Source organism: Phalacrocorax aristotelis, chromosome 3 (assembly GCF_949628215.1).
Source record: "Phalacrocorax aristotelis chromosome 3, bGulAri2.1, whole genome shotgun sequence".
In the NCBI taxonomy this organism is placed as follows: Eukaryota; Metazoa; Chordata; class Aves; order Suliformes; family Phalacrocoracidae; genus Phalacrocorax; species Phalacrocorax aristotelis.
This window is the reverse complement of record NC_134278.1, coordinates 114,035,544-114,051,210: the sequence shown is the minus strand read 5'-3', so window position 1 is coordinate 114,051,210 and position 15,667 is coordinate 114,035,544. Positions and strand designations below refer to the sequence as shown.

Below are 15,667 nucleotides of genomic sequence, written 5' to 3'. Positions count from 1 at the left end.
CTGATACAACAGTTTGAAAGGGTCAGGATCAATAAAGGAAAAAGCAGTAAATATGCTGACATTTTCTAGGCCCAGCAGACTTTGGTTTGGCTGAACCTGTGCTTTCTTGTGTTGTTTCCTGCAGGGCACTCTGTGTGTAATAATCATGCAGGGAGTGAATACATTTGCTTGCAAATGAAGAAATGCTTATTGAACAACTCAGTTGAAGTGAGTTTGGGAAGGAGACAACAGAGCACTGGACTGGGACTTAGCATGCTTAGCTTCCATATGAAGCTGTCTGACTCAGCTTAGTGGCTCTGGGAAAATAATTTGTCTCTGGTTTATTTTGTATATGTTTGAAATTTATTGAGGAGTAGTTCTGTGTGAGACTGATCAAATACATAACTTTTTCCCCCAAAGTATTCAGCCAGAATACATTCCTTCTTCTTCTACTCTTCCTCTCTGCTTAACTCTACTTTACCTCTGAAGTGTTTGTTTATAAACAAAACCAAGTCCCCATCCCCACACCTGAAAAGAAAACTCTCCAGTTTTCCTTTGCTTTGGATGCAACTGTTATTGGAAGAGCCATATAGCTGATGATGCACAAACACTACAGCAGTTACTATGCCTCTTGTCTCCTTTCAGTCTAGAAACATGTCAGGTAAGAGTGAAGTGATGTGCTCACAGGAAAAGGGAACACATAATGGTATCACAGCTATGGGAAGAGCTGAGTCTCTCAGCCCATTGTCTGCTCCCAATTAGAAAGGCTACCACTGCACCTCATAAATGTCCTCAGGTTTCACCATGGTGCTGAAGCACAAAGTACTTCCTTAGTATTAATCCATAGATTTCACCCTCCTTCACCCTACTAAATTAGAATTTACAAACATTTTTTGATCAATGGTTCCTGCTATCAGTGGCTCCATCCTTCAAATCTGGGAGGTTTTCCTTCCCTCACAAGCAATCAAGGAAGGAAAGCCTTCTTTTATCTGCCAGGTTGACTCCAAATCCTTGTCAGAACTTGCTGTTGAGCAGTCTTTTATCTATGACACATCAGGTCCCTATGTTTGTAATATGTCCATCGTACTTATGAAGCCTCTTTACTTTTTATTCCCCTGCTTATGCTTCATGATTGGCTGAGTCATCCAGCCCTGCACTGCCAGGATGACTAAATGCTACTCCATTCCTTTTCAGCTACTTAGGGCGACATGTAGCTCATCTTGCCTAACCTAACTTCAGAACCATTTAAAAAGTGTTGACTACCCTTTGTTCTGCAAGAATAATTTTTATAATTTGGGGTCTAATAGTTGTCAATGTTGATAATGCCTAGTCCCTTCTGAAACTGATGGATGATGGATGATGGTAATAGTCTGAGGCTGGAAAACCATCAGGATGAAAAAGGCATTTGAGAGAGACATTCCTCTTATGGTCTGATTTAGGAGATGATCACAGGACAAGATGTGCTCTTGTTAGTTAGATTACTGTACTTCACAGAATGAGTCAGATTTGGACCTTCTAAAGGCCTGAAATGTTTGTTGAAAGACACTTCTATCTCTTACCTTCTTCTGGTGAGCTGCCTATAAATTCAACTTAATGTCATTTGCAGAAGAAACTTGACAACAGCTTTTCTAAATACAGACAAAAGGGATCCCAAAGCTTAAGTGGGTTAAGTGTTTGCTTTGGATGAGTCTAAGGAGGTGTTTTCAGCCACCCTGTGTTTACCTGACAGTTTTCTGATAAGCAGTGTGATACTGAAACCCCACTTTGTGACAATGCTAACAACATCTGCCAGGTACTGATAGCTTGCTGAATAATGCTGTCATCAGCACTCAAGTGCTGATGGAAAGTTATTGCTTCAGTAACTACTACGGCTTTCATCTTCCATCTAATTGGTTGCTGCCACTAAAAACTATTATTCCAGAAAAAAAAAAAAAGAAAATCATAGGTCATTTTTCTTCATCATGATGAATTACTTTTAGGCTACCTTGCAGTGCCACCTTTGTGTATTTATTGCTTTCTGCTTCCTGCCAATTTTACTTATCTACACCATAGAGTGAACTTTATTGCCTACCGTGATTGCTCTCAGTAACTGATTTGGAGACAAATACCCACAGAAAGTTTCACTAGGGCTTGATAGAGTGAAATACCTATTAAGGGCATACTCTGCTAGACATAGTGGGCCGGTCTGCTTCTTGAGGTAGGGTACACTGCAATCATTTGCATAATCTTTATTGGTGTCAATTGTTACAGCTAAATTTGTACCAGCTGAAAACCAGGCCAGACAGTTTAAAGAAAATGTATACAGAAAATTTTGACAGTATTTTAATCATCAGGAAACCACATTCAAACACTTTTACTTAAGTGTAAAGAAAAACACCATGCAGGCTGCACAGACATACATGCTCCAGAAAGTTCACTGATGGTGGCTGAGAAAAACAGACAGCCTTTATAGTTTTACTCTGCAGCATTGAGCTACTGAAATAAATACATGTGAAGAAACTCAAGTGTTTAGAACGGCTGAGAACATAATGTAATATAACTTAAGCCAGAATCAGTTCTCACTTGCGTCAGTGTAAATGTGGACTAAAGCTATTTTGGCTTTAAAATGCTGTACTGGAGATTTTGGTTTGGCTTCCTATTTTTTGGCAGGATTTACCTTTCTTTTGCAGGATGTTCTGTCTTGCTTTAATGAAAGCTAGGATGTCAGCATCAGCCTGGCTGTCTCCAGTCAGAGGAACAGACATACTTGAACTTGGTGGGGTCCTGAAATAAGAAAGTATGCTTGTGAACCCAACTGAGTAAGAAGGTTATTTTTCTATTCCACTACATCCTCCCTTTTTTCAGCATGGAGGACTTTGTTCTCCAGACACATTGTTAGAGATGCCACAGTTTAGAGGAGAATAAAGCTCAGAACTTCTTAATGGTCTTACGTAGATTCTTAAGATTAGCCAATATAAATTTGGTAGAGCTACATGCTTATCAACTATGAAACCTCTCACAAAGGGTTAAAAATGTTATATGGCCGAGTCAAAGACTTACTGCCAAGCAGAAAAGCCTAATGTAGTGAGTTTAGCAAAGAAATGATGGATGTGACTATGTCATGTGTATGTTTGCTTCAGGAAAAAAATGCTCCTATTTATTCAAACAGATCAATAGTATTTTTGCCTACTGTAAGGGAATTAAGTTTTCATACATACATAGAAGTAAACAGTCCCATGACATTAATGACATTTGCTGACAGATGCAACTCCTTTGTGCTGCTGAGTCTCCAGTCCCTGCTAAGAACTTGTGTCTATGCAGTTAAATCATTGACTGACTTCTGCTTATACCCTCTGGTGGTATAAGATGATGACATACAATGAAGCTATTCTAATCAGTTAGGAAAGCTAAGAATTTGGCCCTGTGTCTTTAGCCTTGGGTAAAGATTAAGCACTAATGGTGAAATGAGAAATATAGTGATAAAAATTACAATATGGAATATTGTAAGTATAAGAGGAACTGAAGGGAGAATTTTTTTTACATATCCCACCTTTGTTATTATAGTTATTTCCACTGTTCCTTACTGACTATTGCAGTAGAAAGTAATTGTGCCTGACATAAATAGAAGGCTGATATTCTTGTCTTTGTGCTACCAATTAAGTCCTCAGTTGCCGAATTAGTGAAACAAAATTAAAAAAATATAGAAATTACTATGAACTTAATAAAATATCTTTTATGTTATTTACAAGGTGATCTCAAAACACCAGTAAAAGACTATTCTCTTATTGATTTTCATTTGATTAGTAACAATATAAAAAATACACACGATATTTGAGAAGGTACTGTCTAAAGCTCTTTTTCTTCTCATTTTCTTAAGCACAAGTGTAATTTAAAACATTAGGTTCTGGGGGATGAAATGTTCCATGATTTTTTGCTGTTCTAGAAATAGATTGTTTTGGAAAATGAAAGAAAACCCCCGTGTGATTTGTTCTTACTAATGCAGTAGGAAAAATAGTAACTTAAACATATTTTCCTAAGGACCTTATATCCAGAACTGTTAAGCACAATAAGAATGTGACTTCTGGCAGTATACTGACTTGGCATGATGCTTTGGTGTGAGAAAAGAACATGGAAATGAGCACATTAGAAAAACTAGAGAAACTGTCAAAAAAAAAAAAAGTAGTTTCTCTTAACCTGTTAAGCTAATTTTCACAAAGCAGGACCTCTTTTGAGAAAACATGACACGTAACCTTTGCCAAGCCTCACACACTCAGGCTGCTGGTGTCATTTTATTTTACTAGATTAATTTGTAAGAGGGAGATTCAAAATATTTTAAGAACAAAATCACAAGAATGAAAAAAATCTCTGCGTAATTCCTGCATTCTGCCATCCTTATGTACTCTGATCCCTCTTCTTTTCAAATGTTTTTATTTACTCTGAAAGAGCCCCTTTCTCTTGCTGAGAAGACACAGTCATGGCGATTCATAAGCTCATGGGGAAAAAAAGCCTCAGGGCAAACAAGAAACCACCTCTTTAATGCTGATAATGCAGCTACTTGGTGTAAAGCTATGGGACAGCTTTGGTGTTGTTTTGGAAGTTGGAGGAAAATCTGCAATTTCAGTTTTATTTTTGTTTTTTCAAGGAGACGGTTGTTAAAGGAACTGACAGAGGGTTATCTGGCGTTATATTACTTACTGGTTTGCTTTTTCCTCCGAATAGCCCAGGTATGCTTCTTACCTTGTTTTTAAAGTAGGGTTACTAGAAGTGATTGAATTGTTTTTCCCAGATGGATCTTCATTAGGGATGGCTCTTGTGATCTCTGAAAAACTGGAATGGGAGCAGAAATGAAGGAAAGAATATAGCCCTTGTGGGGCTAAGTGACTACAAAGAAGCTGTTTTCCAAGGCCTTTTTATCTATATAAAGCACTTGTTGTTTACTGGAAGAGGATTTTCAGTTGAATCCATGTGATGATTAGGTTTATGTAGAAAATGTGGCTATGAAAGAATGACAAACAAGCTCATAAAGATTATACTTCTAGTATTTGCCTTCTAAGCAGGGCTTGTAAAGCACTTTGATGTATCTGATGTACAGTTTGTAATGGTATATTTAGTTCCCAAACTGACTATCAGCCAAGTGAGGCCTTAGCTCATTTTCCATTCTTTCTTTAGTCAGGCAAAATTATTACCAAAATCAGTGGGAGACTGGATAAAAACTCAGTGAGGACTTTGGGATGTGGCTTGTTGATGATAGCCAAATATATTGGAAACAGCTGTTGTACATTCCTGTCCCTGCAAATATTGTTATCAAGGAAACCCTCTGCTAGGAAGGCACATTTCTGCCACGGGACGTCTAGGGACTCTCTCCTTTCCCCGGGGGCTGTGTATGCTGCTGGATCTGGTGCCAATCTTAGAGGGAGTGGAAACATCAAATTACTCAGTTTTAGGATTTTTCCAGTAGATGGCAGGATTGGCAAGTTCTTGCTTTTCTAACTGCAGTAGTTTGTTCACTGTTGGCTGATGAATTGATATTTCTGGCAGAGAACTTGAAAAAGGAAAGAAATTTATTACTAAAATTTTACTGTATTACACTGTGCCAGGTTCAGTTTTGCAGAAGATATTGTGCCCAAGAGTATAAGTAATTTTCAAATGAACAGCTCCAGGTTTACTGAATGTTTCTCTTTAACTCCTCAAGTCCCATAGCATTCACACCTGCCTACATAGATTAAAATAACTTCAAGACTCAGCCTAATTCAACTAAAGCAATATCATATTTAATGTTAATAATATTCCATTCTTTATTATGCGTACATATTACAAGAAAGGATGTGTGATGTTATTACCTACTATGTGGTTTAACAATATCTGGGAACTTCACATTATAGATCTGCTTTAGGATTTCCTGAACATTTTTTCCATTGATTTGTCGGTTCTTAAAAACTAAGTGATTTAGGGTCTTAAATTCAATTTTTTAAAAGGACTCTGTGTCTGTGCCCTGAGATACCTAGGCATCCAAGCCATATAACCATAGTTTAATAAATCACTACACATCAACTGAACCATAGCAACCGCCCATGACTCTGTTCTTAACCTGCAACAAATGTGACTTAGTGTGATCCTTTTTCATTCCTTTCTTTTCATTGAAATAATCTTCTTGGCTTTTTATTTGCCATGAACAGAATGCATAATTTTATAAACACTGTGAATCAGCTGAAGTAATTTATTTTTAAACTGCAGTAGTTTATATGATTGAGCTAATTTTTTTCCATTGAATTTAAATGAAAATTATTCTCCAAAATTGTTAAATCCCCGTTTTAATAGGGACTTAGATCCAGATCCATTAAAAAATCTAGACACTACAGGTGTGGCACAATTTGACTTCCAGGGATCTCACTTTCAAGTGGATTCCTGGACCGAGGACAATATGCCAAAACTTGCCTTAGAGTGTCCTGGGAGAACTGGGCACTGTGAGGAGTGCCCCTGAGGAAGGGGATATTAAAAAAAACCCCTTATACTGAGTAAGGTGATGCCCAGAATCAGGATATTAACATTACTGTGCTCAAACATGGAAATTTATGAGGAAGCTTATAACAATTTTTTGTTATAACTATTTATGACTCGAAGTGCTGCTTCTATGTAAGAGGTTAACAATTAGAGCACTAATCTAACAAAGGAATCCCTCAGCTTGGCAGGACTCAAATCCATGTTTTACGTATCCCAGAGATTTATGTAATCTCTGGGCTAGAAGGGATGGCCTGTTTGGGGATAATTTACACGCTTCATACTGAAGCTCTGATAATGTTTCTATGGTATTGCAAGGTACATTGGATTATAAGAGGATGGAAGAGTGTAATTTTGCTGTGCAGTGGTTTGTATGGTCAGATGCAACTGGCTCCTAGCCTGTTCTCAGAAGCCAGGACTCTCCTCCTTCACCTGTATTAGATGCTGTTCCATGAGAAAAGATGAGAAATTTTACTAGTACTGCTCCAAATTTAATGGAAAGTAATTATGACAGCATGGGGTGGGGGTATATGATCTCCCCTCTCTGTGCGTTAAGCTTGAAGTACTGGACATCTTGGGATGCTCAACAAAGCCACACAAAACCATAGCTGCCCTGATTTAGTGTGACAATAGTCCTTCAAGCAAAAGGTCGGTCTAGAGATCTCTAGAGGTACCTTCCAACCAACATTTCTGTAATGTGTAAATAGGCACTCCTGGATCACAGTTTTGGGTTTGGATGGACATACAAGGTGTAGGAGTCCTGTCTCTTTGTCTGGCTCCTAAGCACTAATATTTTTCAGGTTCTTTTGACAATATACAATTCCCATTTTCATTCTGAATCTACTGATTTTTCCTTGAGTTGAATTTGAGAAGTCTTAAAGCACTGTTTCCTGACAGCTTTGGTAAAATTCGTGCTTTTTCTGGAGATTAAAGATAGTCTGTCAACTTCATATGTCTCAGTTCATTTTTTAACCTAGTACCTGAAGTTCCACTAAGTGGGTAACTTGATTTTTTGGGAGGGTCATCTGTTGGGCCTATAAGTCGCAGTCAGGCATGGGGCAGCAGCTAGAGAGATGTACACAGTGGTGCAGCAGTGTCTCCCTTGCTGCAGGAAACAAAGGACCAGAGACAACTCTCCCATAGACTGACCAGCTCCATCAAGCACATAAGGCAGAGGAGCTGGAGAGATGATGGATGTCATGGCATGAATGTTTGATTTGCCAGCTGAAAAAAAGTGGTAACTAAGCTAGGTTAAAATGGAAAGCATAAAATTTGAAGATGTGCAAGTTCTGCAATGTTAAAAAAACCCTCAGCTGCAGTTCTCCAGTCATGCGGGCCTTGGACGTGAGGGGAACAGATGTTCTGTGTAAAGGCAAGCAAGATTCAAGCTGCTTGAAGTCTGAGCATTTCAGTATTTGGTTACAAAATCAAATCTGGCCTAACTTGGAAATTCATGGATAAATTGTTCAAGTTAAATTGTTACCAACAGAATGTGAAAACCTTAGAAATGTCATTAATCAACGATGTTATTCCCAGATTATATTTTATCATCATGTAACACTGGAAAATTGGCAGGAGTGAAAAATGATTATGACAGAAAATACTGCAAAATATATAAACATTTCCCTTGTTTCACATAGCATTAAAATAGGGAGTAAATTTTGCAATCCAGGACAATGAATGTGAAAAAATCTGATGCTCAAAGTCAACAAAGAACATGAAGAGTTATCTGAAAATATCTCCAAGGGAATCTAAAGAGACAGAAAGATTTTGAAGAAGAAGCTGGAGAGCCAAGGAGGCTGAGATTGAACATACTGTGGGGCTTGCTGGAATAGGACAAAGGAGGTTAACTAAAAGGGAATGAACGAGGTTAAAAAAGATCTGACTAAATTAAAAAGGAATGCATTCCTTCTGAGAGAAGGAAAAAAAAAATTTTAGAAGATTTAAAGAACTGTCCAACATTTGCTTGATTCAAGGAAAATACAAGAACAGTTCAACACTAGTGAAATTAAATATTCAATGAAAGAAAGAACTTGAACAGCCAAGGATGTGATTAATTTCTTAAATGAAAGCCTATGTGGGAGAAGACTATATGAGGATGAACAAAACACTGAAGCAGAGCAGGCATGGAGGGCTGAGGCCAACATGCATTTTGAGACTTCTTGCAGACTTAGCAGGAACTTACTAAGCGACATAAACGTACACACAGTATAGGTTGCAGTCAGTACCACGCCTTTATGGTAGAGGCAATATGGCAAGTAGGGTATTCTCTTTCAAGTTTGAGGGATTTTATTAGGTATTCCTTTTGAATAAAATATTTTGATTATTATTTTAAGTTCTTCTTCCTTTCTCTTTGCACTGTGACCCTAGGATTAGACCTTTTTATGTCTGAATATAGAGGTGGGTCATTCTTCCTCCACTTTGCACAGTTCTTCATTTTAAGTAATACGTTCAGATCAGATGAGACTTAATATTTCTGCAACCTTCATATGAAAGGTGTATGCAAACTTTATGGAAACCTGAATCTACTCAACAGGTTAATGAGCATGAATCTGTAAGCCCCTACAATATACAAACTACTGGTTTCAGCTATTTTAAGTATATCAGATTTGGTAGTGTGATTAAGCTGTTCAGGAAATTACCTTTCTTATGCAGAAATGGTTTTTCTCATGCCAAACCCACTGATAGCCCTTATGTCACTCTTTTCCCCACTTCAGCTCTGTGGTCACTGAAACCAATGTTTTGTTTCTTACTCTAGTGGGAGCAGGATCAACCCAATGGCTTTCAAACCTTACTGACTAAGGCAGAAATGCTTACTGTTCAACTCTTTTATTAACACAGGCTCATTTTGACACTTAACAATTCAGCCTTTTTTTTTTTCAATTGAAAAAGAGACATGTTTGGCCATGAACCAAGTGCCTTCCATATGTGTGTATCCTCCTTGAGCCTCAAAAGGATTACCAGCTTCCCTTCTCTGTTATTTTAGTTATAAATTGATTTAATGTAAAATATGATTTGAGGCTACCACATTCCCTTCCCAAGGCTTAATTTTCACTGGGAACATGACTAAGGTGTGTCAAACAATAACAGTCCACATGAATTGTGCACTGGAAGGTGATCAGATGATTTGCTCAAACACATAAATCTCAAAAAAAGATTATGGAATATACCTATATCCTTTATATGCGCAGATAGATAATTTATTACCTCTAATCCTGAAGATTGTATTTATATCCATTCACACTCAGGAGTTTGTCTGAATGGTTTTACTGCATACTTACTCTGTCAACAGCAGTCTTAGATTTCTGACATGCAGCCCACTAAGTTTTAGATCTTATACCTATTGAACACACCTGTGAACTGAATTACATCTTGGAAATAGGTTTTATTTAAACCACATTATATCAAATATAATTTATGTCAATTTCTGCTTTTGTGACCGGTTATTCTGCTGGGTGAAGATAGCAATATCACTTCAGAAAAAGAGATTGTTGATTTCTAGGTGAGTTGGAAACAAAGAGCCATTTGTGTCTTGGGACCATGTAACTGAGAGGAGCAACTGTAGCCTGGACTCATCCTATACAATCATGGGAACTAGAAAGTAAAGTTCTTGCGTCAACTGGGGTCAAGCAAATCCTTGGGAAATAAATATTCTACTGTTTTATACTCTTAAAGCCTGTGAAATTGGAAACTTTTACTCTAAAATGTTATTGCCTCAAGTAGGGGGAAAAGTAAATATTCATGCACAGTGGGATGTTAAGCCTGCAGCTCCCACCTCACAAAAAGCAGAAATAGTGTTTCTACTTCCATATACATCACACTGGAAATGTACCTGTGTAAAATATGTTTAAACAGTCTAATATAGAATAAGATCAACTTTCTGGAACTGTAAGGAGGAAAGAGTAGTTAACTTCAAAAGACCATTGCAAGAATATTGATAGAGATAGGAAAACAAAACTAGGTTCATCCTGACTCCCTCTACAGTTTAAGTTCAAGAAGATGAATGTTCTGTGTCTGTGATATGTATGCAAGGATAATCCAGTCAACCTCAGTCAACATGTCCATTACTTAGACACAGAGAAACTGCTCATTATAAAGAACGTGATTATTTGCAAGAGACCATGTGGGGCAGTACAGGACTCTGAAGAAAGCTTGGCAGCTGAAAGCAACCTTTCTATTCAAAATGATAGATACACTTTTCTGAGACCTCTTCTCCAGTAATAAACACAAACAGTAAAGGCATTTGAAATAAAAGTTTAAAAGAAAATTATAAAGAAGCCATTAGACAATTTTGCTTCTGAGCTAGTGTCAGGGAAGGAGAAATCACCACTCCTGGAGGCCAGTCTCCCATTGCACTGGAAAGTGCCTGGGCATTATTATATGTTCTTTTTATTTCTAGCTTAGACTGCAAAAGATACCATTCTCCTGAGCAATGCATCAGCAAATCAACTGGAAATTTTTGTTCCCAGCAACAACAGGGCAGAGAGGTTGTGCAAGAGGTCCTTAGTTCAGTTCAGTACAAAGTTAGAGAGAGTGATAGTCATGGATTGCTTGACCTAATTTGGCTGACTTTGTGCTAAGCTAGACCAAAAATGCTCTCACATTCTGTTCCATCAGGTTTACTATGGGACAAGTAACCTTAAGCCTAAAACCAGAAATGAACAGCTCAAATTAACCTAAAACTTGCCAGCCATTTGCAAAGCAAATAGTGCCTAAGTCTTGAGAGAACACAGAATAAGAATTAAGGCAAAGTAGAGAAGACTGGAGTCGGTTTTTATCAGTTTGAGACATCTGAAAATGCCGTATCAGATGACTTTAAAGGATTATGTGATTCATTCTCTGTACTGATTATGGAGCATTTACTATTGATACCTGAAAGTTTACAATAAAAATTAGAATATATTTTACAGTTTTAAGAAAATCCAGGATTCATTATTTAATGGTATGTAGGATATGTTTGCTGCAAAGCAGGAAACATCATTTATGCAGAGTATTGTTATAAAATTATAGGTAAAGTCACTCATCAGAGAAAGATTAACTGTATAATGAGAAGGAGGAAGAGAGGAACGGAGAACAAGAGAACAATAGAGAGATGGGGAGGGAGAAAGGAAGAGGGAAGGAGAGAGAACACCTCCATTTATTGTAAATGGATATGGAAACCGGCACATTCCATTCAGGTATGTGTTTTCCTGCACTCTACTTTGCTTGAAGGCTATGAAAGATCTATTACTGCAAATTTAAATTACAGGTTTTGAAATCAGAAGTGACTGATGATGAAACAACTGAGATGTTTACATTTTCCTACTTTAGAGGATGCACCAGTTTTTTACAATACCAAATGCAATTTCATTGTGGAATAATATGCTGCATAAATGTAGCACCAGGATATTTTTCAACAGCAAATCTATCTAGGCTATATATTAAATAATCTTTTAACCTTTATTTTTTGTTGTTGTTCGCAGTGGCCTGAATATGTTCTAAAGGAGATACATTCTACTTATATAGCAAAATTGACTCATAACAGGCTTGCTATTCTTATCTATTTGTCATGGGGTCCCTAGTGAAGAGGTTTCCAGGGTCCCAAGAACAACAAGTCAAAAGAATTGAGTTACAATAAGCTACCTTCAATATGATTGCAAAATAACTGAATGATAAAAATTCATTTTCTACAGTCATTTCTCTTGTAACTGGAAATGTGGTGTTTGAGTGTGATATTTGCAAAAGCATTCTGGTGAACTGCACTTCCACTAAACCCACATTTTCTTACAAATAAGTAAGGGAGAGAAAAATGACCAATTTACCTGTTAGTTGACAGATGTTGAGAGGATTTGATAAACTGGGGATAAACAGTCGTAGTGTTTGGTGAGCTAACCATCTCCGGCTTATCCTGCTGGGTTTAGATTGAAAAACAAAATTATGTAGGATAGGATTTTTTTAGAGTGCTTAATATTGGCCTACAGGTCTCAGCAATAACAAGGTAGGCAATGACTCATTCAGAAAACATAGAGTCTGAATCACACAGTGTTTTCCTCACTTGGACAAACACTTCTGAACAAAGAGAAAAGTGTTTAGGATTGGTTCAAGTATTTTTAAGCTCAAGTTACAGGTTTTTAATATGTAACAGCATGTGTTCACCGATCTGAGTTTCTTAGGGAGCTCAGATCTATTGATAGGTCAGGATCCAAGAAATCAATCCCAATTATTTTTTCCAGTTTTCTAATCTTCTACTGATGAATCATGAGAGGCTGAATCCTGGACCTCTCCTGTTAAGGACAGAGAAAAATGTGCTCCAGTGGATTCAAGAATATTACTTGCAGTGCTTTGAAAAGCCAAAATATTTAGACAGGAGGTGACTAAAACATTATCCTATTTGCCATTAATATGGTTAGAGATTTTAACCTGAAAAGTGTTTTGCAATGATAACTTGAAGTTAAGCGAGTTAGGTGGCATTTTATGAATAACCAAGTTCCTTGTGCTAAGTTGCGTATTTACTTTAGGCTGTTTTCTTAAAAGTACAGTTTAAATTTATACTCATAAGAATTAAACAAAATACTGGCTGAACACATCTTTGTTTATAACAACTTTTCCCCAAAGAATAAATCTTGTCTTCCAGTTAATAATAAATGATATGGGATAGACTGCCCTCAGCAATCTTTTTCATTAGGCTGATGTGCATTTCATGGCAGTGCTTTGCTGTGAGATGCCATGTCACCACTCGGAATACATTAAAAAGTGTCAGAAAGGCAGAATAAGAAAGCTATGTTGTTTCAGTTGAGCCCTCTCCAGACCCTCTTGTACTGTCTCTTGTGTTTGTGAAACTGTAGCTTTCAGACCGTGTTATGAACTTCTAATACACTGTTTAAAATGACATCTCCTTAGTTCATTTTCACACAAGCCATTAAATTAGAGCAATCTTTCTGCTGGGTTCTTAAACAGGCAACGATGACAGTGGTGGGCCTCAGCTAGAGAGTGAGGGGACACATGTTCTGCGCTGAGAGGTGCTGACCCTCTGGGAACTTAGGAAAGCTGAAAGGTTACTGGAGTCTTTGCAAACAAAGGAAGTTAAACACCAATTACTTTTGCTGGGATTTGTCCATATTACAGCTATGACTGCCATCTTCTAATACACACGTCATAAACTTGATGAAGTCATAGTTTTGCTAGCAGTAAAAGAGACTTCTTTTTCCAATCTCTTTGGCATTTTGGGACCATTCTTGGCTTTCAACCAAGTTGTTTGGGGGAATGTCACAACAGAAAATAGAGCAGAAAGCAAGGGTTTTGCTTCGTTTGTGTTAGCTTCATACAAGCATAATTCACATTAGCTTTGTCTGATTTATATTGGCATAAGCACAGGTGAATCAGGCCCAAAATCCCATCCTTCATACTCTTTTCTGTCTAGTCAATTAACTGGTTCTTTTAAGAAATGATTGAAGATGTTACATTTATATGAAAATGGAAGAAATACAAAATTGTTTCATACCTGTAGATTTATTGCCTCTTCAGACCACCAGACTTCAAAGTCTTTTTGCAGCTTCACCTTGACTTTTTCCATAAGAAGCTGCAGGTGCTCAATCTCTATCTTCAGTCCTTTCAAGCGATTGAACATTGTTTTATAACTAATATGAGAAGAAGAAAGTGTTTTACAGATCTTCCAGCACATATCTGAACAAAGCTTTATTCCACCTAAACAGTTACAGATTTAAACTACAAAAGAATATGTAATAATCAGAGATGCAGGGGACACAGACAGTTTGGTGGTAAGAAGAGACATCTCATATTTTATAAAAGCTTCACTGGACAGTAAGTACAAGAAACTTGTCCCACAAAGCTTTTATTTCACTAAAGAGAGGAAGTCCTGAAGGGCAAAGGAGTCCAGGAAGGCTGGATGTTATTAAAGAAGGAAGTCTCAAAGGCGCAGGAGCAGGCCGTCCCCGTGTGCCGTTAAGTCGAGCAGGCGGGGGAGAAGACCAGCTTGGCTGAATAGGGAGCTTTGGCTGGAACTCAAGAAAAAAAGGAGAGCTTACCGCCTTTGGAAGAAGGGGCAGGTGACTCAGGAGGACTACAAGGACGTTGTGAGTTATGCAGGGAAAATATTAGGAAGGTGAAGGCCCAGCTGGAACTTAAACTGGCCGCCACCGTTAAAGATAAAAAATACTTTTATAAATACATCAGTGACAAAAGGAGGGCCAGGGAGAATCTCCCTCCTTTGTTGGATGCGGAAGATAACCTTGCCACGAAAGATGAGGAGAAGGCTGAGGTACTTAATGCTTTTTTTGCCTCAGTATTTAATAGTCAGACTGGTCATCCCTGAGGTTGTCAGGGCCCTGTGCTGGGAGATGGAGATAGCATGCAGAATGAAGTCCCAGTTGTTGAAGAGGTGGCAGTCACCGACCTGCTCCTTCACCTGGATGTTCACAAGTCCATAGGGCTGGATGGGATCCACCCGAGGATACTGAGGGAGCTGGCAGAGGAGCTCTCCAAGCCACTCTCCATCATTTACCAGCAGTCCTGGTCAACCGGGGAGGTCCCAGATGACTGGAAACTATTGAATGTGATGCCCCTCTACAAGAAGGGTCGGAAGGAAGATCCAGGGAACTACAGGCCTGTCAGCCTGACCTTTGTGCCGGGAAAAGTCATGGAGCAGATCATCTTGAATGTCATTACATGGCACATGTGGGACAAACAGGGGATCAGGTTCAGCCAGCATGGGTTTATGAAAGGGAGGTCCTGCCTCACTAACCTGGTCTCCTTCTATGATAAGGTGACCCGCTAAGTGGATGAGGGGAAGGCTGTAGGCGTTGTCTAATTGGATTTTAGTAAGGCCTTTGACGCTGTCTCCCACAGCATTCTCCTGGAGAAGCTGGCTGCTCACGGCTTGGGCAAGTGCACTCTGCGCTGGGTTAAAAACTGGCTGCACAGCTGAGCCCAGAGAGTGGTGGTGAATGGAGCCAAATCCTGTTGGCAGCTGGTCATGAGTGGTATTCCCTGGGGCTCAGTGTTGGGGAAAGTCCTGTTCAGTATCTTCATTGATGATCTGGATGAGGGGATTGAGTGCACCCTCAGTAAGTTTGCAGATGACACCAAGCTGGGTGGAAGTGTTGATCTTCTGGAGGGTGGGAAGGCCCTACAGAGGGACCTGGACAGGCTGGATGGATGGGCCGGAGCCAACAGGATGAGATTCAACAAGGCCAAGTGCCGGGTCCTGCACTTG

At 38.6% G+C, this 15,667-nt stretch overlaps 1 protein-coding gene across 1 annotated transcript in view; it reads right to left on the bottom strand.

Annotated features, from left to right (window-relative positions):
* Positions 1–15,667, bottom strand: part of KIF6 (kinesin family member 6) — a 178,916-nt gene that overhangs the window by 2,378 nt on the left and 160,871 nt on the right. The window contains exons 18-21 of the mRNA XM_075089133.1: positions 13,937–14,072; positions 12,258–12,346; positions 4,696–4,785; positions 2,636–2,742 (exon numbers count right to left, since the gene is read on the bottom strand). Coding sequence (XP_074945234.1) covers positions 2,636–2,742; positions 4,696–4,785; positions 12,258–12,346; positions 13,937–14,072 — 422 coding nt within the window. The remainder of the gene's footprint in view (positions 1–2,635; positions 2,743–4,695; positions 4,786–12,257; positions 12,347–13,936; positions 14,073–15,667) is intronic.